The 26,704-nt window shown below is 40.3% G+C and overlaps 1 protein-coding gene across 3 annotated transcripts in view; it reads right to left on the bottom strand.

Annotated features, from left to right (window-relative positions):
* Nucleotides 1–25,962, bottom strand: part of CXADR (CXADR Ig-like cell adhesion molecule) — a 33,010-nt gene extending 7,048 nt beyond the window's left edge. The window contains exons 1-7 of one of the 3 annotated variants that reach the window (XM_059493386.1): nucleotides 25,832–25,962; nucleotides 9,830–9,999; nucleotides 8,949–9,153; nucleotides 8,429–8,584; nucleotides 7,307–7,429; nucleotides 6,884–7,022; nucleotides 6,347–6,533 (exon numbers count right to left, since the gene is read on the bottom strand). In XM_059493386.1, the coding sequence (XP_059349369.1) occupies nucleotides 6,347–6,533; nucleotides 6,884–7,022; nucleotides 7,307–7,429; nucleotides 8,429–8,584; nucleotides 8,949–9,153; nucleotides 9,830–9,999; nucleotides 25,832–25,889 (1,038 nt within the window). In that variant the 5' untranslated portion in view covers nucleotides 25,890–25,962. Of the gene's footprint in view, nucleotides 1–2,057; nucleotides 6,534–6,883; nucleotides 7,023–7,306; nucleotides 7,430–8,428; nucleotides 8,585–8,948; nucleotides 9,154–9,829; nucleotides 10,000–17,258; nucleotides 17,282–25,831 lie in introns of those variants that run through there. The other 2 variants (XM_059493383.1, XM_059493387.1) reach the window with 2 other exon arrangements.
* Between the last annotated feature and the right edge of the window lie 742 nt (nucleotides 25,963–26,704).

Raw genomic sequence — 26,704 nt, 5'->3', positions numbered from 1 at the left:
TATCTTTGGTAATGTCTCTTCTAATAGTGCCACTTTTTAAAACTGTTACATAATCAAGTTGTGTAATCAACAAGCTCAACTTCCTTCCAAAGCTGTTCCCCTCCCTCCCTCCCTCTATCCATCCATCAACCCTGGCATCATGCAGGTTCCTGAATGAATTGCACTGCTTTATTTCCTAAATAATGTGGTACAATTGTCCTTCATCTGTTTCTCCAGACAGCATTGACCAAAAGAAACTTTACTAGAAATGAGGACCCAAATAGGAGCTGCTGCCATTAAATACTACTGATTTTGCATATCCAAAGCAACCTGGCCAGTGCTTTGACAGCTGAAAGCTGAAGTCTTCAAAACAACAACTTACGAGGGTGACACTGACTTTGATTTCCAATGATCTAAAAATCCAAAGATACTTAAAGACTCCCTATTTCCAGAAACTTGATTTTTAATGGAAATCAGAAGCAGAGACAACACAATCCTCCAGGCCAGTTTTCTGCCAGAGTTGTTATTTTATAAAATTAAAGGTTCATACTCTTCTCCTGGTAGCTGTGCCTGCACCATTCCATAAAAAGCCTAAAGCAAATTAGGAAGAGCAACAGAATCATCATAACTCAAGTACACACATTATTTTTATATCAAGATGCAAGTCTTCATGTTTTGAGAAATCACCTATGGTCATACGCAAGCTAAAAGTAGTTTTAGAATAAGCTGACATTTGGAAAGGTAGGCAACACTCATAGCTTTGTTTCATCCTATTCTTACTTCTGCTACTTAATCAGCTATTTTCTTTACAAACTATTCCGCATTATGAATTTTACAGATAGGAAAGAAGGCAAAGTTGCTGTCATTATCTGCTTTTTAAAAGAGCCTAGTAATTAATTGCCTATCAGTATTATCACAGAGCTTTGAAACTACATCAGGGAAAGAAATAAGAGGCAGTAAGCTCAAAAGACACAGCCAAGACATTCAGAGAAACAAACCAACAGCCAGACCTTTTATGACACTTTATCCAAGGCATTGTCTAACACACATATAAAGGACCACAGAGGTTCTGTAGAGCTACCAGGTGCTGAGTGCCCTCTGTTCTGTCAGGACACTCAGGAAAGTTCCAGCTGTTTTGCTGGAATTCCACAGACCAGCTGGAGTACTCAGCTTCTGGTTCATGGTCACCTGTCCTCCACATAAAACACCTGAGGAGCAGCTGAGGCATGCAAGAGCCATCTGTGACAAAACTGCCACCCTAAGTTCAACACTTCCAAAGTCTTGACAAGAATGTTAAAAAGAGTGTAAGAAAGGTTTCTTAGAACTCTGTAAAGAGACAAATCTGAACTTCCATTTTTATTAGGTTTATTTTGGTATTTAAGCATGACTCTTAACCTGAAATTTAAAAAAAAAAATCCTAGAGGTTTATCCACCAGTACTCCATTTAACTTCATATGCTTGTGCACACATATTGGGTTTTTTATATATATAAAGAAGTCACTGGAATATCTGGCCTGGCCGGAACACATTAATATATCAAGATAGGCATGCATTATAACATAATAGCATGCATATATTATGAGCAAATGAAAGTTAATTATGCCTCCAATTATATGAGCTTAATGCATGCCATTATTGCAGATAGAGCCCATGCCAGCTTTGGATCTCCACCCTGGAGATGACACTGGAGAAATCACATAAATCTCATGTAAAATGACAAGGACAATAATCAGTTGGCTTGCAAGGCCAAGCAGTGCAGAATATCCCAAGTCAGCTTCATCGAAATTGAAAGAGATGCAAATTAACACATTAACAATAAAACCCCCAAGCATTTTATCAACATACTTTGAGTGCTGTCAACCAGCTTGTTTGAAATTTAAAGGACAATGATTAATCAGTTTCAGGAATTTTTGGTTTTACCTAAAATAAAGAGGGATTAAATCTAATCTATGTTTCAGAATAACTACGCCTACAATTAAAAACCCCACCCAGAAGTGAATATTTTAAAATATCTACAGTTTTATTTGCCTTGGAAGGGGGCAGGGGGGAAAAGCAATAAATAAAATTATTCATGCCAGCATGGTATACACAGCCATATTTATTAGTTCACTTCCAATTACATAAAGAAAAAGCTGAAGACATATACAAGTGCTGCTTTAAAATAAAGACAGACCACTGTTTTCTCCAACAGTTTTATTTCAAAAAGTACACAAGTCTGTCATGGAATTATAGCATTTTAAAATTTTGGATTTTGTTTTTTTTACAAATTCACTCACAATACCTGTATTTTAAAATACCATTCCCCCAAAAGTGTGAATATAAAAACCTCATACTGAAATTCATATCAATGTTCAAAGTCCATGCTTTGTGCATGAGAAATGTAATGTAACATTGTAACATTTTGGATCCCAGGAAGTTGTTATTGCTCTGATTTCAGCTGAGCTATGCCTCAGTGCTAGGGGATTATCCAACAAAGGGCCCCAAAAAGCACCTATCAAGTGTATAAAACAAGGTTTAAGTGACACAAATAGCATAATATCTTTAGACTGAACAAAGACCTAGAGTGATCCAGAATATATACACTGCTCAGAACAAAACTAAAAGCTTGTCATGGAAACCAGTAATATACAATATTCAGCATTACATAAAAACTTGCGATTCAGAAGTCTTACTTGCACTATTAAACAGGAAGCATACATCTAATATGAATGAGACTACCAAGAGCTGAGAAAGACGTATGCATTGTACATTTCTTTCAAAAGTCATGTTTTACCCCTCCAACAAGGCATTTCTGTGCACCACACAGTTTTGGAAGAAGTATTTGTTCTTAGGGAAGGAAGTTTCACACAAGTATCTTTAAATACCCACTGCAGAAAGTTGATGAAAACTCTTGTAATGTATGGACAAGTGTTACGTAACCTCTACAGTATTACAAGTCTAACACTTTATTCACACCATGCTAAAATTGAGGGGTTGCTTTCTATATATAGTAGTCTTCAACAGGCAAGTTTACAGTCATGACATTTACTAGAGGTTTCTTGAGCTCACTTGGAGTATTTACACAACGGTACCACCCTCCCTCCCCTTTCCCCCCCTTTTTTAACAAAATGAGACTTTAAAAATGCCACCTCCTAACTGATATATCAGCTGCCATTACTTCCTACAACTGTTCTGTCAGCAGAGCTCTCTGTCACATCAGACACCTCATATGTTTAACCAGTTCACCTCCCACACAGCTAGAAATTGTCAAAATACAGTAGCTGCTTTTGAGAATCATAATCCAGTGTAAGTGAACAATCTAGTGACAAAAGAAATAATTTATAGTAGCAGTATTATGTTTTCATAGTAGTGTTGCATCCACCCAAAAAGGCATGATGATAGCAACTTGAGGCAGAGTTTACCCCAAGTCAGAGGTTCTATATTTCAGATAAGGACTGTGTCAGATCCCATTTCTTTCATTTTTCCATGCAATTACATAAATAGACAGACACTGTCAAGGCTGCTAAGCCTAACAGCCAGGCTCTGAGGGCACATCAGGCTGTCCTTCTGCCCATTTATTGTTTTGCACAAGCTGACAGAGCATCAAGCATGTGTAAACTCTGCTCCATGTGCTTTACTGAGACAGGTTTCTGAGTTTGAGTGTCCTAGGGCTTACCTGACTGTAAGTTACAGGGTCTCAGGCCAAACCAAAAACAACCAAAAAATTAATTTAAAAAAACCCTAAAAAAACACATAGGTCCACAGACGGCTTAGAACCAAATTTAGTAGGTTTGCTGCCTGGTTCCCTAGGTTTATAGCTCTCTCTCAGTCTGTGATTCACTTTAGTCTTGCACTCAACTTGTATTTGCAGTAACTATACCCTTTTCATTAAGAAAGGCCTTAGTTTCAAGGTAAACAATCAGTGTATGATTAACATCTTGGAAGTCTCTTCTATCACAATAATTGGATGCAAAAACATGTCTCCTCATCTATAGTTCTTCAGAAGCTATGTTTGGCACATTTACTAAGCCTATTATTCACCACATAAATGAAAGTCAATCATCTCTCATTGGTACAACAACTGAAGAGCTTACAGGAACACAAACACTTGAATCATAATTAGCAATTTAAGGATTTAAGTGACATTTTGAAATACAGAACAATACAGAGAGAGACACTGAAGTTCACATCCAAAAATAGGCATGAAGAGGTATAAATAGTACATAAGAATCAAGAAATCAGATCACAGTGTCATGTTTTAAGAACTGTACCATCATCTAAGCACCTGTTCATACAGTATGTTTAGGCACCAGAATTTAATAAAAACTGAAGTTACAATCAGGCAAATCTTATTGACAAGGCACACATGAAAGATAAAAAATCTGATCTCTAACAGTATCAGTTTACAATCTAAAAAAGTCCCAAATGTGTAAAACTAACTCTATATTACTTAATAGCCATTCAAGTTTCTAAATTCAGTATGAAGGGTAAGTTAAAATCATGAAATTGTTTGAGTTGTAAGGAGCTTAAAGATGACCTTGTACCAACCACTGCCATGGGCAGGGAAATTTCTTTACATTAATAGTGCCAGCCAAAAATTGTGCACCTATTTACAGATAGGATAAACATTTAGTAGTAAGCCAAAGAATTCATCACAGATGTATAGGCAGCTACAGATAAGCAGATACTAAACCTAGAAGTCTGGGTTAATGTTGTTTTCTCTCACTGTTGCTACACACAAATAATCCTAACATCTTTCAACAGCCTATTCAGATATTTCCTTCATCAACATCAGTGCACATACTGTAATGAATTTACAGTTTTCCAAAATACCTTGCAGTTCAACATCTCTAGCTAGGGTCAGCTAAAAGAACTCTGCCCCACCTGCTCCCCAGCACAAGACAAAGAAGGTAGAAAACAGGAAGAAAAGAAGAATTGACAGATTCAAACTGTACAGAGTTTTAAATGGAGCTTTTGCAGGTATGTAACAACAGTCATTAGAAGCTACCAGAAGTCCTTAAAAACATGTGAAAGTAAGACAAGGAATTGTTGTGTTTCTCCTGTATTGCTTTAAGTTTGCAAAACTGGGAAGAAGCATTTTCAATCTTGCAATTGTATCAACAATTCCGGGTAATTGTTTTCTCTCTGTTACATGAAAAAGCTTGCTCTCCACAGTCTGAACATTGGTTCAGAATATTTAGGGTTTTTAAAGAGGCAAGAAAAAATGAGCTTTGAACTCCTTGCAAATTCATACAGCCAGGCATTAGCATCTTGAATAAGGACTGACTACTGCTTAGGGGCATACAAGAAAAGTTGTTTCCACAGTGGTTAGAGCAAGAGGACAGACATCAAATACCAGTTACTTAAAACAGGCTTCATCAAATCCCCATAGAGCTTCTAGGAAATTGCTTTGGAAAAAAACCTAAGAGCACTGCCTTAACATCTAACCAAGCATTGGAAAATGCAAGGTACAACTAATTTAAAGACCTGTGTAAAGACACATAACTCATTCTTGCTGTGACAGTAACAGTTGGTCTCTGTAGGTTTTAGAGCTTAGATACTTCTACCAACAATCTGATAGGACCTCTTGCATCAGATAACGTTAAGTATTAAGTTATCTGACAGGACCAGAACTAGTTACTGTAAAAAAATTTGTGTTTCAAAGAACTTGCAAGGTTTTCTGTCACACTTTCACTCATGGCTCTTTCAAATTCAGAACAGGTTAATTTAATTAATTGAACCAATCAAATGACTGTCTGCCCCTGACAAATAAGAGCTCCAGCACTCCAAACAAACACCACCAGGTTAAAGAACCACATAAATACTCAATTTGAACAGAATTCAAAGTCATCCTTGGTATTTCAGCCCCCTGCAACTATACCAGACAGTGGCCAAGTTAAAATATTTCTGTTATTCCACAATTAAGAATAAAGTCTCAGGAACTCTGAGAAACTTCATGGTCTACACATGAAATGCTTTTGCTACTTCTCACCTGTGTCTCACTGTTACACATTCAGAACTGTACATTAGCTGACAGTGTCAGAACCTCCTCAGCAACCTACCAGAGGTCCAAATACCTTCAGTGTCCGATATTTATTTATGAACTTCGTTTTTAGCAAATAGTTCAACTATCATAGGCAAATAAATTTAAAATTAAACATGAGAATTGGTGGCTTTTCAAACTCACTTGTATATTTTCTTCAAGGAAAATTTCATGCCAGTGTTTAAATGAAGGATGGAACACAGTATTTTTCTCTAATACTTACAATGAACACTTTAAAAAAACAGCTTTTAAATTAATAATATTTTATACTATCGACCCATCTTTGCTTTGTGCTGGAATCATCACAGGAACAGCTCCCATTCTACTTAAATTAGGTGCAGCTACCTTTGAAGGTGCAAAGGCTGGGGTTTGAGTAGGAGCACGTTCAAAGTCTTCACTTGGGACTTGGCTATATGGAGTTTTGGTATATCCTTCCATGTTGGAGGGAGACATTGAGCCCAGGGAGGAGCGATTGCTGCCGATGTAGCTGCGAGCTGTAGAGCTGCGACTCTTTGGAGGTGGAACATCTTCTCTGAAATGAGCAAAACACAAACAAAATCAGTTGCAGAACAAGAGTTCAGTCACCATTACTTTAAAACAAATATTCAGTTTGGTTTTTTTCTATTCCAATGTAGTCAAAAATATCCTTATATCTTCCTTTAAAGTAACAAAAGCCCCCCAAACCCTCAATATTCATTGCTTCTAAAATGTTTGCTGAAATTAGACAAACCACAAGAAGTTCTCCAACAAGCCATTAGTGTTATAATAAGCTTTCCAGATTAAGACAGAAATCTCAACTGTTAAGTAACTTATTTGCAGAAATACACATTTAAAAGTTAATCTTCCAATAATACTGCTCAGAAACTAGACATTCATTGTTACCTGATATCATGATGTACTTCTTTCTCGTATTTCTTCTCTCTGTGCTTCTTACAAAAACAGAAGATGATAGAACACAGTACAGAGAGACCCAGCAGAGTTCCTATAATAGCTCCAGCAATTATACCAGCTGTATTTACGGCTAGAATAGACAAATAACAACACTGTGTGTTAAATGTCAGAGTTATGAGAGCTTTCTTTAAACATTAAGCCCAGTATGTTTCACACGAGGCAGGTCAATAATACTGAATCACTGAATCAGAGGGGGAGTGCCCAATCACATGCATTTAAAACAGTAAAATTTGAAGTGGCACCCACAAGTTACATAAGAGCATTGGGGTTTTTAACCATTTAGGAGTTTAGAGAAAAAGACTGCTCAGCTTTACCACAAGAACACTGTGTGACTATTGCACAGCAAACACTTACGAGGGGTGACATTCAGCTCAACAGAACATTCATCTGTGCCAACTCTGTTGGTGGCCACACAGCTGTATGTGCCAGAATACTCTCGAGAGGCGTTCTTCAGAAGAAGCTCCCCTGTATTTTTATCTACAAACAACAGAAGGGAGAGGTTTACCATTTTCCTCAATATAATTCCATATTTAATATCACAAAATTACTAAACCAGCATATACATGAAACCTTAACTTAAAAATGCTATATGAAAAAACCCAGATTAAAACAGTTCTATCATGCTGTAAAATGCTATAGTTTGTAAAAGTCTTACTGCATTAGAAATGTATTCCACAGTATTTGACTTGCTCTATCTGCTGAACAAGTTAGATAGGGTGTAGATTCTATAGAACACACTCAGTGTCCCCAAAACTACATTCACAAGTCCAAAACTAACATGGCTTTTGTGTGTTTCAAGTCACTCTTGCACAATGTGCACTCATTCTTGTCCAGCACTGATACTGCCAATTTCTCTTTTTGTCACCTTTAGACAAATTTGGGATGTGGAGAAAGAAGGGTCACAACAACAGTAGCCTAAAGTCTTGAGTGGTACAGAGGACATTAATGATCAGCAGATTCACTGTCAAAACAATGAATAAGAGACATCAAATAGGAGACCATGAGTCAAGTCCAAAATGAAGAACAGTATTAGGTTCTTCCTTTGTAGATGATTTTTAGGGATCTGTTCTTTAAGATATTACATACTCTAATAGAATGCAGAAGCTTACAAAAAATTGGAGATTGTTTTCTTGTTTTAAATCATATTGAAGCCACATCTGAATTCTCTATATCCGCTTAAGCACAAAAGCAAAACCATCAGCAAGCAGGAGAACTAACAACATCTGGGCACAGGTGAGCATGATACTGCAGCTCTTTATGATAAGAATCTCAACTTGAAGCTTGAAACATTTCCAAACATGAATTAAAAACCAGAATCAACTCCAGCTTGTTTCAAATTCAGTTTTGTTAGAGGGCAGAAGTGACATTTAATCTTGACAACTCTATAGTAATGCTAATCCAGAGATGCTTACAAGCCAAAAATAATATTGCAATCTTTTTAATTATTTCAGAGTAATAAATGAAGTTTGACAGTACTCAGCACAGAAGTGGCAGGAAGATTCTGTGTGCCAGACACTCTCCTCCAGTCGTAAGACAGAAGTGGGGATCCTTCTTGTGACACACATTTCAAGGTAACATCTTTTCCAATCTCCTGTGATCCTTCAATGGAACACTTAGTCCGTGCTGGCTTTACTAATAAATAAAACATCACTGAATTAATAACAGTCACAATTAAAATATTTCCTAGTTGTGTTCTGGCAGCCAGTTCATTCTGTGAAAGATAAAGTTTGTGCCACAAACCATTTCTATGCACAGAAAGATTTTTCTACAAAATATGAGTCAGGTGCAGAACTTCTAGAAATGCTTATAATTCTAAATATCATTCCTTCATTTCCCAGAACAGAATTATGCCCATCCCTCCCTCAGTAATGAGCATAATCATCACAGATTCAGTACAACACTGCCCAACAGAAGCTTTCATTTCAGACATTGAAAATAGGGTGGAATAAGCACATAAAAATAATCACTGAAAATTTAAGAAAATAAATTATCTTACCAAGTACAGTCAACTGTATTTTCTTGCTTTGAACTCCAGGAGCCTTCTTCACTTTGCACTGATATGTGCCAGTGTCTGATGCTTTTAAATTCAGGATATCCAGTGAACCATCACCAGATTTGGGATCAAGGTTAGTAAACTGCATTCGCCCAGTCAAACCAGCATAATAATGATTATAAACCCTGTCTACAGCATACATAATTATCTATAAAAAAAAAAAATATGATTCAGAAATTTACTTAGTGCACAAACATTTAAAATAATTTCATCTCTTTGAATTTTCAAGTTTCTTTCTATAGTTTTAACCCCAGAAATAAAACAGTGAGTCAAATATCTCCACCTTCAAAATAGCACCACATACAGCATTATAGTGAATACTCCAGCTAAACACCTGACCAAGTACCAATATGTCAGCATTGACTTCTGACTGGAAGAAAACTGTTTAGAATTGCTCCAATTTAACTCTGCAAAACCTGCCTACTAATATGAATCATCTTATTTATAAGGCTTTCAAAGACGGGAAAGTATCAATAACCAAAAGAGTTAAATATATTTAAAATTAAGTCCTTGTGAACCTATTTTCAATAAGGAAGATAAAGCAGGTACAAAAGCAAAGTTTTCTTTTTGGAACTGAAGTGTATTTAATTTGGAAGTTCTTCATTAGAAGGCAAGTTTATAGTGAAAAATGTCTTAACATTTCATCCTTAATCCAGTATTTCAAAACTTCCACTCGATTTCATGTGACTGGTGCTTCAAAGCAATTTAAGATCACAAGCATCCCAACCTGAAAAGGTGGAACTTTAAAGAGTCAGTAAAAACCTCATACATTGACCTACTAAAACAACTGAATTAACACTGTAGAAAGAGAAGTCTCTACTTACTATTTGTTCCTTCTTTTGATTATCTGCTGGTATCAATACCCACTCAATATCTAGTGGTCCTTCATCTTCTGCCGAGAGTTCAAACGTGCATGGCAACGTAACTTTCTCTCCTTGTGCTTTCTCAAACATTGACTGGTCAACTGAAGTTATTGTTAGGCTTCTTGTCAGACCTATAAAAATAAAATTTTATGTTCTGAAAACAAGTCACATGCAGTTGTTCACTGTAAGTGCTCTATGACATACTTCTCCAGTATAGAATTCATGCCATCAGTCAGAGTTGTCACTGCTGAAGAAAGCCTGTGCAGACCCTGTCACCCAACACAGTGCAAAACCCTGGGCTGCTCATTGGAATTACATCCAACAGGCAGCCACATCTTTCAAGCCATACTTGTTGTTGTTTGGAGTGGTTTTTTTGCACATATCATGTCCCACACAATCCTAACCTAAACATTTTCAGCAGCAGGTTTTCAAGTCATTATATAATCACCTTACCATTACTCCCTCACTGTAAAATGAAAGTATGGAACAGGAATGAAGTCTGCCAGGATAGACAGAATTCTTGAGAAATCCTGGGTTGGAAGTAATTACTTTGCCTTTAGTTACAAGGGCTCCTCCATCTACAGGGAGATAGAAGGCAAATTAATCTTTTTGAAAAATCTCAATGAGTTTTTTGCATTTGTTTGTCTGTTCTGCTTGTCTTTCTCCTCTAAAAAGGCTGCATAATCCTTATCTGCATGCCTCTAGGCAAACATGCTTCCAAACAACAAATTTTCCTCAATTCAACCCTGAAAAAGAATTCATACAGTGACACAAAGAGCTACTCAAAAGGCCTACAGCAAGATTCCCTGTTTCACAAACACAGGCTTCCCTTATATCAAGTGTACAGGCTTGCACATCACAGCCAGGATGTGGAAAGCAGACCCTTTGCTCATGATGGAAACAGGTTTGGCTCTCTTACATCCACTGTTTTGTCCACCTTGCTGGAAACCAAGCTCAGATTTTTGGTCAGTTTATGGGTGCAGTTTTCTGGACACACACACAGATGTGACCACAGCCAGGAGAGCTGCAATGCCACCAGGAGAGTGGACAGCAGGAGGAAGATCGATGGCTTTGGTGTTTTTACAGAGGTAAAGTAACAGCCTCAGATGAAAAGTCTTTAAAATCATTTCACACAGTGTTTTTATGTTCTAACTTGCACTTCTCCATACAGTAGAGGAGCTCCAGTGAAGTAGAGGAGCTTCCTTCAGTAGATCATTGAATATGGTGAGTTGGAAGGGACCCAACAGATAATTCTTCTGCTTTTTAAAAATTTTGCTCTCTACCAAGTCTTTGCTTTCTCTTCCTGATGACAAAACAATGGGATCGTTAACAGCTATTTTTTAAAATCCTTCAGAAAGAGAATTTACTTGACATACTAAATTCTAGACTACAGCCTGCAAGAAAAGTCTTTCACTGTTTGATTATTAACAAACTAGGTAGGATTATATGTTTCCTACCATTGATGATATTACTTTTCATGACATTACCCTCTGTCTGGTGGAAGAAAAAAAAAAAACACCAACCAAAAAAATCCACATCAACTTGAGGTAGCAAAGAGATTTACATTCAATGTCTCTTACCAACAATGTACACCTTTTCAAGGATAACTCTAATAGATTTGTACTACCTCTTTTTTGACCACAGTAAACAGATCTGAACAATTAATTCTCTGCTACTAGGCTGAATTAATATTGTTCCCTAAATAACAGTGATCTCCATGAATACTGGTTGACTTGTCACAATCCTATCCCCTCCTAAAGGATCTTCTCAGATTTTCAAACTAGCCATTCTAAACCTCTGAATAAGCAAAGACAACACAAGTACTACCTCTGCTTATGGGTAGTACATTCATGTTTCCATAACACCCAGTAGCATTTACATTACTAATGTAAATTCCTGAACTATTTTTCCACACTTTTCTGTTTCCCTTTCCCCCATGGCCTCATTAGGGATCTGCAATACAATACTCTCAAGTTCATCTCCAAATTGCATCTTCAACATTACTATGTTAAAGAAAAGGGATGTGAACTCAAGTGCAGTTTAAGTGACTGATAATGAAATACATTATGATGTTACTTGCTTCCTTAAAAGCCTCAAATCTGTAACTGTAATTAAAAGCTTCCATTCTGAAGTAAATCACTGAAGCAGAGCTGCTGCTCTGTCGCAGCATCTCCAGTCACAGTCACTTTGCCATCTGAAGTTCCACAACAAAGGATCACAGCACACACATTTGCTTTGCCCTCCCCACAAGGGAGCCTGCTGAGAATTTCACAAATGGGACAATAATTCATGCAAGAGTAACACTCTGCCTTTTCACAGCAGATAGTGGGGAATACAATTCATACTCTGAAGACAGCATGACACATCCCTACTACTAAAAAGTATCAACCCCTCTGATTTCCAGTTGATACCTGCTGAAACACAACATAGCCAAGAAAAAAAAAGCAGACAGATGAGTATCCATGTGCTGATTTTTTGACTACTTTTCTAAACAAATGAGACTTCTATGATCAATGTTTTATTTCTCTCCCTCTTCAGATGTTACTTGTTCATCTCTTTGACAATTTCAAAACAAATATAAAAGAAGAAACAACAGTCCAGTACAAGCAGAAGTCCCCCAAGTACTCATTTGTACTGACATAGCTAATAAGCATTAAATTCTTCAACTATCTCTTGCCTCTCTATTGCCATTATGTGAGTATAATTTCAAAGTGGACATTACACAGTTTCATGGCAAAACACTGAGAAAGTGGCAACTGGGAAGAAAAATTATGCTAGAAGTTGGAAGTACTCCATTTCAGAGACACTCTCCTAGGAAACTAAACTCCAGCAGTTCCACCTATCACTGCCTGGCAGCTTGGTCCAAGTGCTTTAAAAGCCAGAAATGGCAAATGTTTCAGTTTCTACTACAGCACTCATTTCTCTGATCCAAACACACAAATCAACATAGTAATCACAGGCCAAATAAAAGCAGAACCTAACAGTCTGAAGAGGGTTGTCCAAAATAGAAGATTGTCATAAAAATATTTTTAAAGTTTTGATTTTTGATACTTTTGAAGACCAAGTAGTATTTCCATGCATGCAAACATTCTAATGAAAGCTAAAGCACACAATCCTCAGCATTACACCCAACAATCATTCCTGCACGTGAAGCTCCCAGCACACAGTAGCTGCTGTGTGAGGTACCCAAACATCAGTCTGAGCCTTCTAATTATCAGAGCTTTTCCATAAATCTTAATTCCTTTCCTACTGCACATCTCCCAACACCTCTTTTTCCTTACACCAGTATTCCATGGTCTTTTCCTTACAGTAAGGCTGCAAACACAAACTTTTTTTCCACTTTTTTTTTTTTTTTTTGGGTCAACATCAGCCTGCAGAAGCAGCAAGCACCTCAATTAAGGTACATGTCAGAGCTAGCTGGGCTTGGACTGAGCATTAGCAACACAAGGGAGGGGCAGGTAATACTAGTTGGGAGATTCCCTTCTGCAGAGAAGACACACATCTGCTGCCAGATATGCTGGAAAAGGAGGCTTGGCCAATTTGACATGTCACAGATTGTCAAGGGTCCTATGATCTTTATTATCATACCAATAGTGCCTTTTTCTTTTCTTTTTTGTTCCTTTCCCACTCAATTATTACCTGCTATTAACAGAGACCTGGATGGAGCAAATCAAGTGTGGCTAGAAAACTGGACATGAGATCTCAGGTCCTCCTTGCTCTTTTCCTGTGGGGGGAAAGGCTGGTAGAGACCCATCCTTCAAGTGAACAACTCACCACAGAAATGGCACTGCAAGGAGCACTTGAACTTTTATGGCCACAAGTGTCCCTGAGAAACAAGGGCTGCTAAGTTAGAGATAGGATCCAGCCAAGGAAGTGGGATATGAACAAACTCATCAGAGCTGGTGAGGAGCCCTGTAAATGAGAGATCTCAGGGAATGGGAATTGAACTTGGCAATAGGAACGGAATAGAGACTGAGCCAGGGAAGTACCTGGGTCAGCCTGGTGGAAGGAAGAGATACCAGGAAGAGATACCCTGGTGAGGTTAAATGATGTTAAAAGGGAAGCCACCGACAGCACCTGTACACAGAGCTGACAGCAGAGTGAGGCGTGGGGGACAGCTTGCATGACTGGAGCTTTGTCATCAGTGGACACAAGCTTTTAAACAAAGCCAGGAAGGGAAGCACAGCAGGTGACCTGCCCTCTACCTGTAGGAGTAGCTGGAGCACAAAAAGCTGCTCTACAGGACAGACAACAGGCTGGCTAAGAGCTTGGGGGTCAGGGTTAAAGGAAACATCACAGACAAAGTTTGTTACAAATCACATGGTCAGGATAAGAACCTGACAAAAACTATTTCAGCAGTTCCAGGAAGTTTCTAAAAATGACAGAAACTGGTTACTACTTCACCTCTGTGACATCTACTAGCAGGGCAACACAGCAGGATACAAAATCTAAGAGGTTTCTGAAATATTTCAGAGGAAAACAGCACTAAATGAGTCAATCCCCATTTGATACTTTCTTGAGATTGCTTTCAAGGAAAAAACCCAAGAACCTGCCAGGGATGGGATCAAAGCAGCCTTGACCATGACCACTTGGCCATGAAAGAGTGATGTTTAAAATCCTGAGAGGAGGAAGGGAAATCCAGCACAGACCCTGCACTTCATTTGAGCAGACTGCATTACCCAGTAGCTGGAATTCTGTGGAATCCAGTTCAAAAAACCAAAAGAGCTCAAGGAAACTGAGGAGTATTTAAGGACAATTACTAACCACACACAAGGAGTACATCCCAAAACCCAGCAAAATAAACAGATTAATCAGCAGCTTGGCCTAAGGAGGAAGAAGCAAGAACAGCCTATCAGGGAAGAATACACAAATATTGCCCAGGCATGCAGCACGCCTGCAGGGAAGTCAAAACACAACTAAAGCTGAAAGCAGCGTGGGACTCCAGTGCCACATGAAAACCTTCTACTATTACCTGAGCAGTAAAGAGTCAGAGAGAAAACTGGACAGGTGATAGCTGATACAGAGAAGACCAAAGTACTCGGAGTTGCTGCTGTTTGGAGCAGAAGGTTGGACGTGACCGAGGTCATGTCCAACACAAACAATTCTGCAACTGCATTAAAGATCTACATGAAGCAAGCACTGTGACAGGATGACATTTTCTCCATTTTCCCCAAGATTTACACCTTCAGTTTCCACTCCAGTCAGGGAGATTCTATTTATTTATACATGCTCCTCAAAACATAAGAGGATCCACTGTGGTATCCAACTGCTAATACATGACAGGCAGACACTTTATCACGAGCTGAAGGAAGGTCTGTGTTTGTTTTGGTTAGCATTTTTTAATGGATAAAGTTTCAGACCCTTTTCTGGTTTAGACACAGATAAGTGACTCAAGCCATTCATCCTACTTACTCAAATATGCTTAGCATTAAAATATCTAATTTCTAACTGCAGCAAATAAACCTCTGCAAAGTGTAGACTCAGAAGCACACAACAAGCTCTCAAGAAAACCCCTGAAAGTCAACTTTGATGAAGTGAACCTGATCCAAATGACTGCATATTGTTTTCAAAGTATTTTGCAAGAGAACGTGCTATATTCAGCTGTGGCAAACAAATGAATATTTGTGACTGGCTGAGAAGATAAAAGCACCCTTCCTTTGATGAAGAATAATAAGTATTATCTCTTACAAAAGTTTGTATTAGAAGAAGTAAGAGGCCCATACACTATTTGGATTCTGAACATTCAGATTTCAGTTTCTTAAGGTGGAATAAAATACTCTTTCTCTGGGGAACTGACCCTAAAGAGCATTGCAAACTATAACTGTATGATGAACAAGTTTTTCATATGATTTCTGAAGTGGTGCAAACCCATAGCAAGTCTTTAGAAAAACTCTTTCCTTCTGAATATCTGAACTTACTTATAAGTATCACTCAAGTAGAATACAGTTTAGCAACCTACATTATTATAAGGAATAATCTAGGGAAAACTAAATATTTTATGGAATCTGATAGAAGTTGCTTTCTAGTATAAAAGAATCTTCAAAATAGAAAGCAGACAAAAAATTAAAATGGAGCAAAGCTTTCTTCATTCCAACACAGACACAAGCAGAGCTGTGATATATACCAATAAATAGCAGAAAATAAATAACAGAAAGGAAATTACTGTATTAACTACTTATGCATTTAGTATTTTCTTATTTAATCAGGGCACATTGAAATTCTGCATTGCTGGCTTACACAAATGTAAGTGTGCATCTAAATTTGGCATGAATGTTTATGGCAGCAGATAGGGCAGTGCCACAGAAGGGTTATGTAACCTGGCAGAGACAGTCCCTCCCTACATGGGGAACAGGACAGCTTCTACAGAGAGTAAGAGCTGAGTTCAGAGATGTTGTACTCTGTGATCCACCTGCAACTGCATCTTCAGAGTACTTCACTACCAGGCTTTCCAAAGCCAGTCTTGTTTGCCAATACCTGACTGCAAACAAGCAGAGGCTCTAAATATAAAAATGCTTTTTCTCACAGAATGTGGCCTTAAGTAGCAAGCAAAGATCACAACCAGAAATGCACATTAGTGCTTTGAGAGCCATAAGCTGTAAAATTTACTTAAAAGACTTCAGCTTAGACTTTTATTTCAAATGCAGATTAGGGATGTACCTGTGATCAAATCTTTTCACTGGGCAGATTTCAGTCTCAAAAATTGCCTCCCCAACAACCCCACTTTACTTCTGAATATTCTCCTTCTCCACAGTTCATCTCCTACTTTTCTCAGCTAGCTGTAATGACTTTACAGAACAAAGCTGCCCAACCTTTCCCACCTTAGACAGTTCTACAACCTCTTATCTCAAACCTGCACTTCTGAACTCAGGCCCTGTCAGAGTGAGTGAGTCAGGTTTACACCCTTAGCAAGCAGGGAGTGTGCAGGGAGGAAGGTACACACGGAGGAGGGCCTGGCTGAGGAGACTCCCTGGTGTTTAGTGGCACAATCTGACACAAACAAAGTCTCCAAGGCTGATGTCCCCACAAGCACCCCACAGTCATCTCCTGCTTCCTCACAATGCCAAACATCAGCATCCTCAGCAGCCAAAGGGAATGCCTGCAAGGCAGGTTCCTGCTGATCAAGTAACTGCATTCAAAGCTGCCTTCACAAAGGAATAGAAGGAAACAAATATTTGGCATTACTTATTTTAGTGGGTTTTGCAGCACCCAGGAGCTAAGTCACATCAGCACAGCTGAGATGGCCAAAAAGCTGCAGTTATGCTGTTTTGCCACAAATGAGAAACAAAACCACATCCTCAATTTATCAGTGAAACCCCTCCCCAAAAGGTAAAAAAAAGTTTAAAAATAAAGGCCCAGCTTCAGAGTTGGATTCTCAGCTTCTACATCTTACCTCCAAGAACAAAAAGACCCAACACAGTTACAGCTTTCAGAAGTTTGGGCCCAAAACACTGTGAATCTTTGGTGACTCTAACTTTTCACATGTCATAAACTCTGCAACAATAAGTCCCTAAACAGTATCCTTTAGCTTAGTAAACATTGGAGGAACAATGTCAATAAAAAGGAAATTTAATAGAAGGATTAAAAAGATTAGCAGTCTTCTCTTTAGAAAGCAAATTCAATAGACTTGGGGATTTTTGAGATGGGAATGAAACTCAAAATGTTACATGACAGATTCCGACACACATATTAGTTGAATACACATCCCATTAATTTAGCCAGGTATCCTGGTATCAAAGAATATTCAGGCTTCACAGTAACCTCAATGGAGGTAAAACAAGCAAGAAACAAAGGACAGGAACAAGCAAGCAATTGGTCGGGAACTAATAAATGCTAGATAATAATGCAGCAGTAAATAAAACAAGAGAGGAAAAAGTCCCACAGCATTACTGCATCTGAATCCATGTGTGTAAAGAGGTTTGGTTCTAGTACATTCTATTTTAGAACTCCACAAAGAATTCAGTTTTTAGGATAATCCCATGCTGATAAAGGCAAATCACAAAGCCCTTCCTGACAAAGAAAGTACTGTCCTGCTAATATCAAGTGTTAAACAGTTACTATTTAACATGCTTCACAGACCACATTTTTTCCATGCTTCACACCCTAAGTGTTATCATACAATGCAGTGATACAAATTTCAGAGATAAGCACAGTTCACTGGAATGGTAAAAACACCCAAAAACACATTTTAGCAAAAGGAACAAAAGGAACAACTTAAACCTAACATTTCCAAGGCTAGTCACACTACTGTACCAAGTATTTTTCTACTTAAACCTCAAAAAAGCCCAATGCAAAATGGTGAGAGAGAAGATAAAGACTTACGTTTCTACCCTAGCCTAGGTCCACTAGGCAGAGCACTGGTTAATCCTCAAAGGCAGTAAAATTAAGACAAAAGATGCTTACACCTGCATTTCAGACTTCCCAGGTCAGTGCTCTCTAAACTGGAGTCACAGATCTCAGTGAAACTCTCCTACTGTGCAGAAAAGACACAGTTTATGGAGCCAGAGAAAGTAAAGGCAGCCCAGGAATAAAAGCACTCACCTAGGACAGACTTGGCTCCACATACTCTCCTCCTTCCTACTTTAGTCCCAAACTAAATATAAAAACAGTTCAGGAAGCAATTTTTTGTAGAAAAGAGATAGAATTTTACATACTTAATGTTAGTAGGGACAAGATTTTAAAACCCTCTCTTGCACATTTCATCTCAGCTACCTCACCTATAGCTCAAAGAGGCTGAGAGACCAAACTCCCAGTTTTCAGAACACTTTTTCCACTGATGGTAAAGATAAAAGATGGCAGATAAAAGACTTCTTTGCATGAAATAAGTTTTTGCCATAAGCTACAACAAGAAGGCTGATGAAACAGCAGGGCACTTAAAAAAAACCCAAGCAAAAAAAACCAACAAAACAGCAAACAAAAACTAAAACACAACAACAAAAAACCCAAACAAGAAATAACACCACAAAATGAAACACACCCCAGAAAAATCCCCCTACATATAAGAATAAGCCTGGGAAACTATCTACTGTCCTGGATAGTCAACTCTGCTGCTGGGTCTCAAAACAGTGGGCTTGTATTTCCAAATTTTACTTCCTCTGAGCAGGGTGGGGGAGAAGCACCACTCTTCTGAAGCACATTTACTTGAATCCACAAATCCTCTGTCAAATCACACGAGTTAAAAAAAGAAAAAAAAATAGATAGGAAACTGACTATGCACACTTCAAAGACATTAAAAAAAAACTCTATCCGTCTGGATGCCTTCAGACAGCATTAAATTAATAAATAGCTCCAATTTGTGTAGTGTAGCATACCCCTGCCCCAGTTTAAAAGCTACAGCACAATTAAGCTACAAGTTACACATGTTCCCAATCTAATAAAAAAATCTTAACTTAAAGGCTCATATAAACAAAACTACCAATAACCCCAACTCTGCAAATACACAGCATGAGCTTGATTTCACTTTCCTCCACAGTTCAGAGACCAGCTGAAACAGCTATGCAACAATTAAAACTTAAAAACCACAGGTTAAGACTTGAATTATCTTTCTTTTTTTTTTTTTCCCTCACAACTTCGTTTTTTCCTCAACACACCCTTTGCCTTCAGATTCCCTCCAACATCCCTTTCTTTTGCAACTGTCCTTGTGCTCCTTACTTGTTCAGCACATTCTTGGAGCTTTTGGGTTGCTAAACCCAAAGCCACCAGCCCGTCTCCTAGCAACTGCTGGCTGATGACCTTCCTGAGAGGGACGTGCTTATCAAGAGGAGAGAGGGGGCATTCAGATCTCCTTACTGAAGGGGAGGATAAGCTTTCGGGAGGCAACCGAAAGGGGGAGGGGACAGTGTAACACAAACCGGGACTAAGATTCGTTTTAAGCAGAGGAGTGTTTAGCCCAGTATCTCCATAAAACCACAGTGATTCCAAGTTTTCTGTGGGATCAGCTGGATGGGCTTTGGCAGCAGCTGCACGAGGCTGCTCTGACACAAGGGAGGGGAGAAGGAATCCAATGGCACGGCTGGAAGGGGCAACAAGCACAGCAGACACGAAGATGTAGCCACATCACATCTGTAATGGGGACAGCTGTAATGTGACACTGTGCCTTCAGACTGCACTTCAGAGACTCTAAGAAACAGTACTGAGAAGTGCAAAATGAAATGAAGGCCAACTTTACCAAGACTTTTTTCAGTGACCACAAAAAATAATAAGATCGGAGCTGAAATCCTGCCATGACTTACACAAAATCCTGCCCCTTCTCTCCCACGTCTAGGCCAGCTGCACAGGTTGTTTTGCCTTTAGCCCTGCAAGTCACTTTCCCACTACAGAGGGATATTGGAGGCTTACACAGTCACTAAGCAATCAAGGCACATGATTCGATCTTTTTCCTGCCAATTTGATGGCATTTCAAAGGGAGCTGAATGAAGCAGCTCGCTGGCAGTGTGAATGCATTGGGCACATCTGTCAGCTGATGCATCAGGGAGTTCACTAAATCCAACACTTAACTGAGCAGCCATGTTATTTGCACTTGAGTAAAGAGGCTTTGGCTCTTCCGAGCTACTGAACACGCAATGCTTTTCCCCGGTACATGCAAGTTTAGCTTTAAGATTGACAACTACTTGATTCAGTAGCATAGAGTTGATTTTGGGCTCTTTTCTTGTTACTGTTTCATTTTTTTTAAATATAATAGCAAAGTATTATGTCAGAGAAAAATATCTTGTCTGCCCACTGTTGTTTCCATCCCTGCCCCACTCCCACCAAAAGGAATAAGTTCAAAGAATTACCCACAAAGTTAACAAATCACTTAAAAATTTAGGGAGACTAAAATATATATCTTTTACACATACAGATTAATTTTTACATGCCTTAAAACTGAGACTAAATATTCCTTGTAGCTTATACTGTTAATACATCTAAAATGAAGAACTGAAGATGCAGGATAAATGAATACAGGATACTTCCTTATGCAAACTAATTCTGTACAAGTTCAAACAGTTGAGAATGTATCAAATCCTCATGTTTCCCTCCAACACACCAAATAGTTCTTGTTGACTAATCATTTTTCAGCATACTAAGCATATAGGCTTTAGCTGTAGGGCATGAAAAACAAATCTGTTAAAAAAATGTAGCAGCAAGTGCAGCTGCACAACTTGCAAGCATCAAGTACCTCAAATGCATCCTGACAGCAGCTAAAGGACATCAGAGCAGCAATGAATGGCTCCCAGTGCAAAACCAATAAAGCTCCAAATTGTGACTCTTTATCACATTTTGAACACATAACCCAGCAAGTAGGTGAATTTTAGATAAATTGATAAATAAACAATAGCAATCATATATTCCACCTATATGCATTTGAGGTTCCAGCTGACACACCCTTGCTATAATTCAGACTTGATCTCGTTGAGTTGGATCAGGAAATGGAACAGGCAGAAAACTGACCTCACAAAAATGTATTCTTTTTATAACTTTAAACTCCCTAAACTAGCTCACTGTGGAGCCAGATGAATGCCAGGTACAACTTCAAATGGGGTGCAAAAATAATCTTTGAGGTTACATCTGGACATTTGACTGATTCAGCCATGTAGTCTTACTCCTTAACTAAGCTCTTTCCAGGCCAAGGTTTTACAGAAAATACTTAGGGAAAATACTGATCAAACAGAACAAGTTTTCCTCCTAATGCTCTTCTGCCATCCTTCCTGTCACTCATTCCTGCCCTGCATCAGGGCAAATTGGTGGTAAAACACTTTCTTCTTTTAAATCATGTGATCTAACCAGTTAAAAATTAAAGTTTTCAGCAACTGAGACCCATTTACAACTGCAGTAAAGGAAAGCACCAGCTAGGATGCAGGATTGCTTATATTGCAGCTGCTACTGAAAAGGGTTTACACAGAACTGTGACTTCCTGCCACTTACTCCGGGGCAACTGGCTGAAGAGACTTTTCTGAGCCATCTCCTGAAAAGTGCAAAGGAGCAAAAGAGGAATTCCCTAAAAAGAAAAGAGGAAAAAAAGAAACAGAAAAAAAGAAAGTGTAACTAAATTGCTGTAGTAGAGGGGGTGGGGACACATACATTCTTCCATGCCGGTGAGCCACACAGTAGTTAAATTCTTCTCCATATTTATTATGTTTCACACAGTATCTAAAAGTTTCAAGAAATCAATCAGAAGTTGCAACAAGACCAAAAGGATCACTGTCATTAAAAGCTTACAAAACATGCAAACAACAATTGATTAAATTACTGTGGAAGTATGTTGAAACAATACTGGCCCCAAAACCAAGCTGCCTAATTTGTACAAATTTCTGCAGGCACTGTGGCAAAGGAGTTTTAATGTGCTCCAACACTGAGGCAGATTTAAAGATATTCAAGATTACTCTCTTGAAGTGTGAATGGAATAATAGCAAAGCATACACTTGCTGATATAAAAACATGAGCAAAAATATTTTTCATAAAGCAGCAACAGAAGCCAAACCAGACACTCAGGAGGGGTAGTTTCATCTGTCTCTAAGTGGGCTTGGCTGTGCAAGAGGCAAGAACTGGAAGTGAAGACAAAGAGGCAGCTGAAGTTTGATGGAACACAGGGGGCAGTCAGAGGAGACCAAAGGGATGAGTTATAATAATCTCTGCAGCAGCATTCTCAACACATCAAATACCTTCTGGGAAACACAGATTAGCTAAGGAAAAATCACTAATTCAGATGTCATGGTTGGTGTCACAGCAGCTGACTAACAGTGGATTAAGTAATCTCTGGTTAAAGACTTCATACTTCTTAAAACTCTAAGATCCAGGAAAAAGGTCCCAAATTTTGGGTAACTTCTCACATCAATGGATGCTTTAGAAGAACCTGAACCCTGCACCTTGTTCAATTACTGCCCAACAGATGAAGTGTCCCTCGTTTAGCAATTAAAAGACTGGGAGTCATCATTAAACTCCTGTGGTAGTCACACTTCTAATTTAAGGTTCTGCAAGATCCTATTGCATGCATAAAAACATGAACAGGCTTAAGTTCCTTATTATACTTATTTGGTGTATCAACCACCAAATGCTGACTTAACATGCCTGCATTAGGTTCTACTCCTGCATGCACGATCCTGGAATTACTTTTGCAAGTTTAACAACAGGGCAACAACTACAGATCTTCCTAAGGTTTAACAGAACTTTTACCATATTTAAAAGCTTACAATTCTGTTAATAAAGCATCACACATTACAGAATTTCAACACAGTACAAAATTACCAACTATTACCACTGCAAACAAAAAACCAAAATGCACACAAAACCTACCACAAGAGCAGCAAGAAAAGATATCACTGCAGACTAAAGTTCCTACCCAATTATTTACCTTAACACTCTACTCAAACTCATCCTCAGTTGGGGCATCCATATGCACAGCCATTTCTGTTTTGTAAAGCCTTCCTCCAAAGGTTAAATGGGTCAGTATGCATGCAATACCTTTTTTTAGCATGTCTTTGTGTAGGTATAATGTGGCTATGTTAACATTTTCAATTATTGAAAATTTGTGTTCTGAAGTTATGCATTTTCAGCAGCTTAAAAGCCATAAATTATCATATTTGTTAAATTGGGATCACAAGTTCAGCACCTATATTTATTCTCAGTCGTTGAAAACCCTACATAAATTAGAATTTGCACCAAATGGAATGAGATTACTTTCCCAACACTGCATACCCAGGGAGACAGTGCCACACCACGAGATGTCACGATCACAGAACACAGCTGGGTGAGGAAGGAAGTGAGGATGTTCAGAGTGACAATGTTACTCCTGCCAAGCCACCCTTGGGTGTGACAGAGCCCAGGATTCCTGGGGATGGCTGAGCATCTCCCTGCCCATGGGAGGTGGTGAATTCATTCCTTCGCCTGCTTGGCTTGCATGCATGGATTTTCCTTTCCCCATTAAACTGTCTTCATCTCCACCCACGAGTTTTCTCATTTTTACCCTCCCAATTCTCTCCCTCATCTCAACACAAGGAGAACAAGTGACCATGTAGGTGGTCCTTAGTTTCTTACTAGGGTTAAACCACAACCACCACAAATCCAAGTAACTTCAGCACCTAGGCAATGCTTCACTGACAACAGCTCTCACTCAACTGCACAAAAAATAGCTTTCTCCAAGTTTGGTCCATATGGAGAACAGCGACTCACTGACATCTGCTCCTTCAGTGAATGTCTATCTGCAGCACAGACCCAGAAACCCTAACTCAGCCTGATGGGAAAGAACAAGGCTAGCTCAGAGGACACATCAACTCCTACCATACACAGATTATTCAATTATTTCCTTCAGAGGACTATGAAATATACGTGGTTTAGAGTACAGTCACCCAAATAGCTGCATGAAAGAGGTATGTGTGTTTTTATTAGGAATATTTCTTTATTTACAAAGTCAATTTCACACTGAGATCTGAAGACACCTGTATCCTTCAGCAGAACTAAAGTGTAAAATTCCATTATGGATTGACATTTCCTCATACATTAATTATTCCTATTTTTTATAATCATAGCCTTTGATAACCTAGCAGTGCAAATGCAGCACATATAATTCTACTCACAATAAGTTCTTTTCACAGTTTTCGTTACATGAAGCTTTTCAATATAAATCTTGATGACAAACTATTGTCATCTATTGCCAACTAAATACTAGTAACTCACAGCTCTTTCACAGCATCTACCTTGTTTCTAACTCTGTTTCAGGAAACACATTTAATGCAGAACTACCTATTCCCTTTCATTCAGGAGATCAGAGTTCACCATTCCATTACAGACACACGGTTTTGATCCCATGAGTAATTTCCCAAAACAGCAGTGACATCAACACAGGCATTAACATTTCAATAGGAAATAAAACCTGACCCCCTGACACAACTGATACACATTTTACTGTGAAGCTGAGCCTCCATGGGTGTTTTGTCACCTTTTATAATTTCACATAAGTTTGGGTCAACTTTAGTGAAAACTCGCTTTTATTTTAGACGTATGTGTAGGAAACACTGATATGGCAGCCAAGCTGATTACAGGAACCCAATAACATCTAGGATTTGAGATGAAAAACATCTGCCTGCTTTTTAGCAGCCTAGGCACGTTTGATATGGTATGTGTGGGTTCTGGGGATGGTTGATTGCTTTTTTTGTTCGAGACTATCTACTCCTTTGTTTTCTTTCATCACGAAAAACAAACGCGTTGAGGTCCATCCAATTCAACTCCTTTCCTCCCACCCTCAAACCCTCTCGCGTTTCCCCGGCAGGGCTCCATCGTGTCCATCGGCTTTGGACAGCCGCGCTCCGAGGGCTCTCCGGGAGCCTCCCGGCCCCTTCCACCCCTCAACAGCAGCGCCAGCCTGGATGCTGGAGGTGCTACAAAGCAGGGTTGGGGTTTAAATGCAACATAGGGAGGAATTCCTTTTTTTTTTTTTTTTTTCTTTTTGCTATTTCCACGTCGGTTTTCCGCGGGTCCGCCGCTCCGGCCGGGAGACACCGGGCGGGCACGGGAGGCTGCCCGGGAGGGCGGCGGGGGAAGGGGAGGGGGAGGCGGCACATAAAGCTCGGCAGCCGCGCTGAGGGCGAACAAAGCCCAGGTCGGCTCCGCGGCGCGGCCCCTCCGCCAGCGCCCGCCCGGGCACCGCGCCCCGGGCTGAGGGCGGCAGGGGACGGGGAATACACGAGCGATGGAGACCCGCACCCGGCCGGGACCCGCACACAGAATCTCTCTCTCACACACACACACAGGGCGGAGACCCCCTCACGCCCACACACACGGCGGGGACCCCACACACGCAGGAGCGGAGGTGCGGGGCACCCCAGCCCCCGGAGCGGCCACCGTGCGGGCAGCAGCCCCCTCAGTCCCGCAGCGCTTCCTCCCTTCCCCACAGAGCCACCGCCGCCTCCCGCCCTCCCCTCTCTCTCTCCCCCCTTTTCCCTTCCCTTTCCCTCCCGTCGGTCCCGTCCCGTCCCTTCCACCTGCGCCCACCTGCGGAGCAGAGCAGCACGAGGGCCACGCCGAGCAGCGGCAGCAGCGGCGGCTCCATGGCGCGGCGGGCACCCGGCGGCGGCGGCGGCTCCGTGCCCGGGCTGCGCCCCGCGCACCGCCCAGCAGGTGAATCAGCCCGGCCCGGCCCCGTCACTTCCGGCCGCTCCCCGCCCCGCCGCGGCTCCGCAGCGCCCGCCCCGCCCGCGGCACCTGCGCCCGCCGGGGCCGCCCGCAGCGCCGGCCCGCTGGGGCTGCCCTCACCGCCCGCACGGCCGGCAGCGCGGACGGGGCGGAACACGCGGTGCGAGCGGGGGCAGGCTGCCCGCGGTGACCGGAGGGGTGCCCGCGGTAACCGGAGGGGTGCCCGCGGTGCGGCGGGGAGCGCTCCGGTGCCGTCGGGAGCGCCGGTCCCCTGCGGTCCCTGCGAGCGCCGGGCAGACGTGTCTCGGTCCCCATGGCAACGCGGCTGCAGCGCCTTGTGCGCTCCTTGTGCAGCGCACACGTCTCGGCGGTGAAGGATCTGGAATCGTGGAAAGCTCGTTCAGGAGACAAAAGGGAGACGAGAGCGTGTGCGGAAGGGCACAAAGCAGAGTTTGGTTCAATAGCAGCCCTCTCCGGTTCCAGAAAGAACCGGATCGTGCTACACGTACAGCAAAATCAGATACATTTATCAGAATAGAAAGTGTACTTGATGTGGTTTATTTTCCATTAATTTATTCCCCTGTGTGTGTCACATACTGCAATAGCAAAGCTGTTTGATATAAATGTGCTTCTGACACTTGTAAAGGGTTAATTAGTTTTGGTACCCTCTGTTACGTCCACAGCTCAGTCTCTATTGGGAAAATGCTGCCATAACCAAATATTTACATAAAG

This window comes from Ammospiza nelsoni, chromosome 2, assembly GCF_027579445.1.
Source record: "Ammospiza nelsoni isolate bAmmNel1 chromosome 2, bAmmNel1.pri, whole genome shotgun sequence".
Classification (NCBI taxonomy): Eukaryota; Metazoa; Chordata; class Aves; order Passeriformes; family Passerellidae; genus Ammospiza; species Ammospiza nelsoni.
The sequence above is the reverse complement of the archived record's forward strand: the minus strand, read 5'-3'. Positions and strand labels throughout refer to the sequence as shown.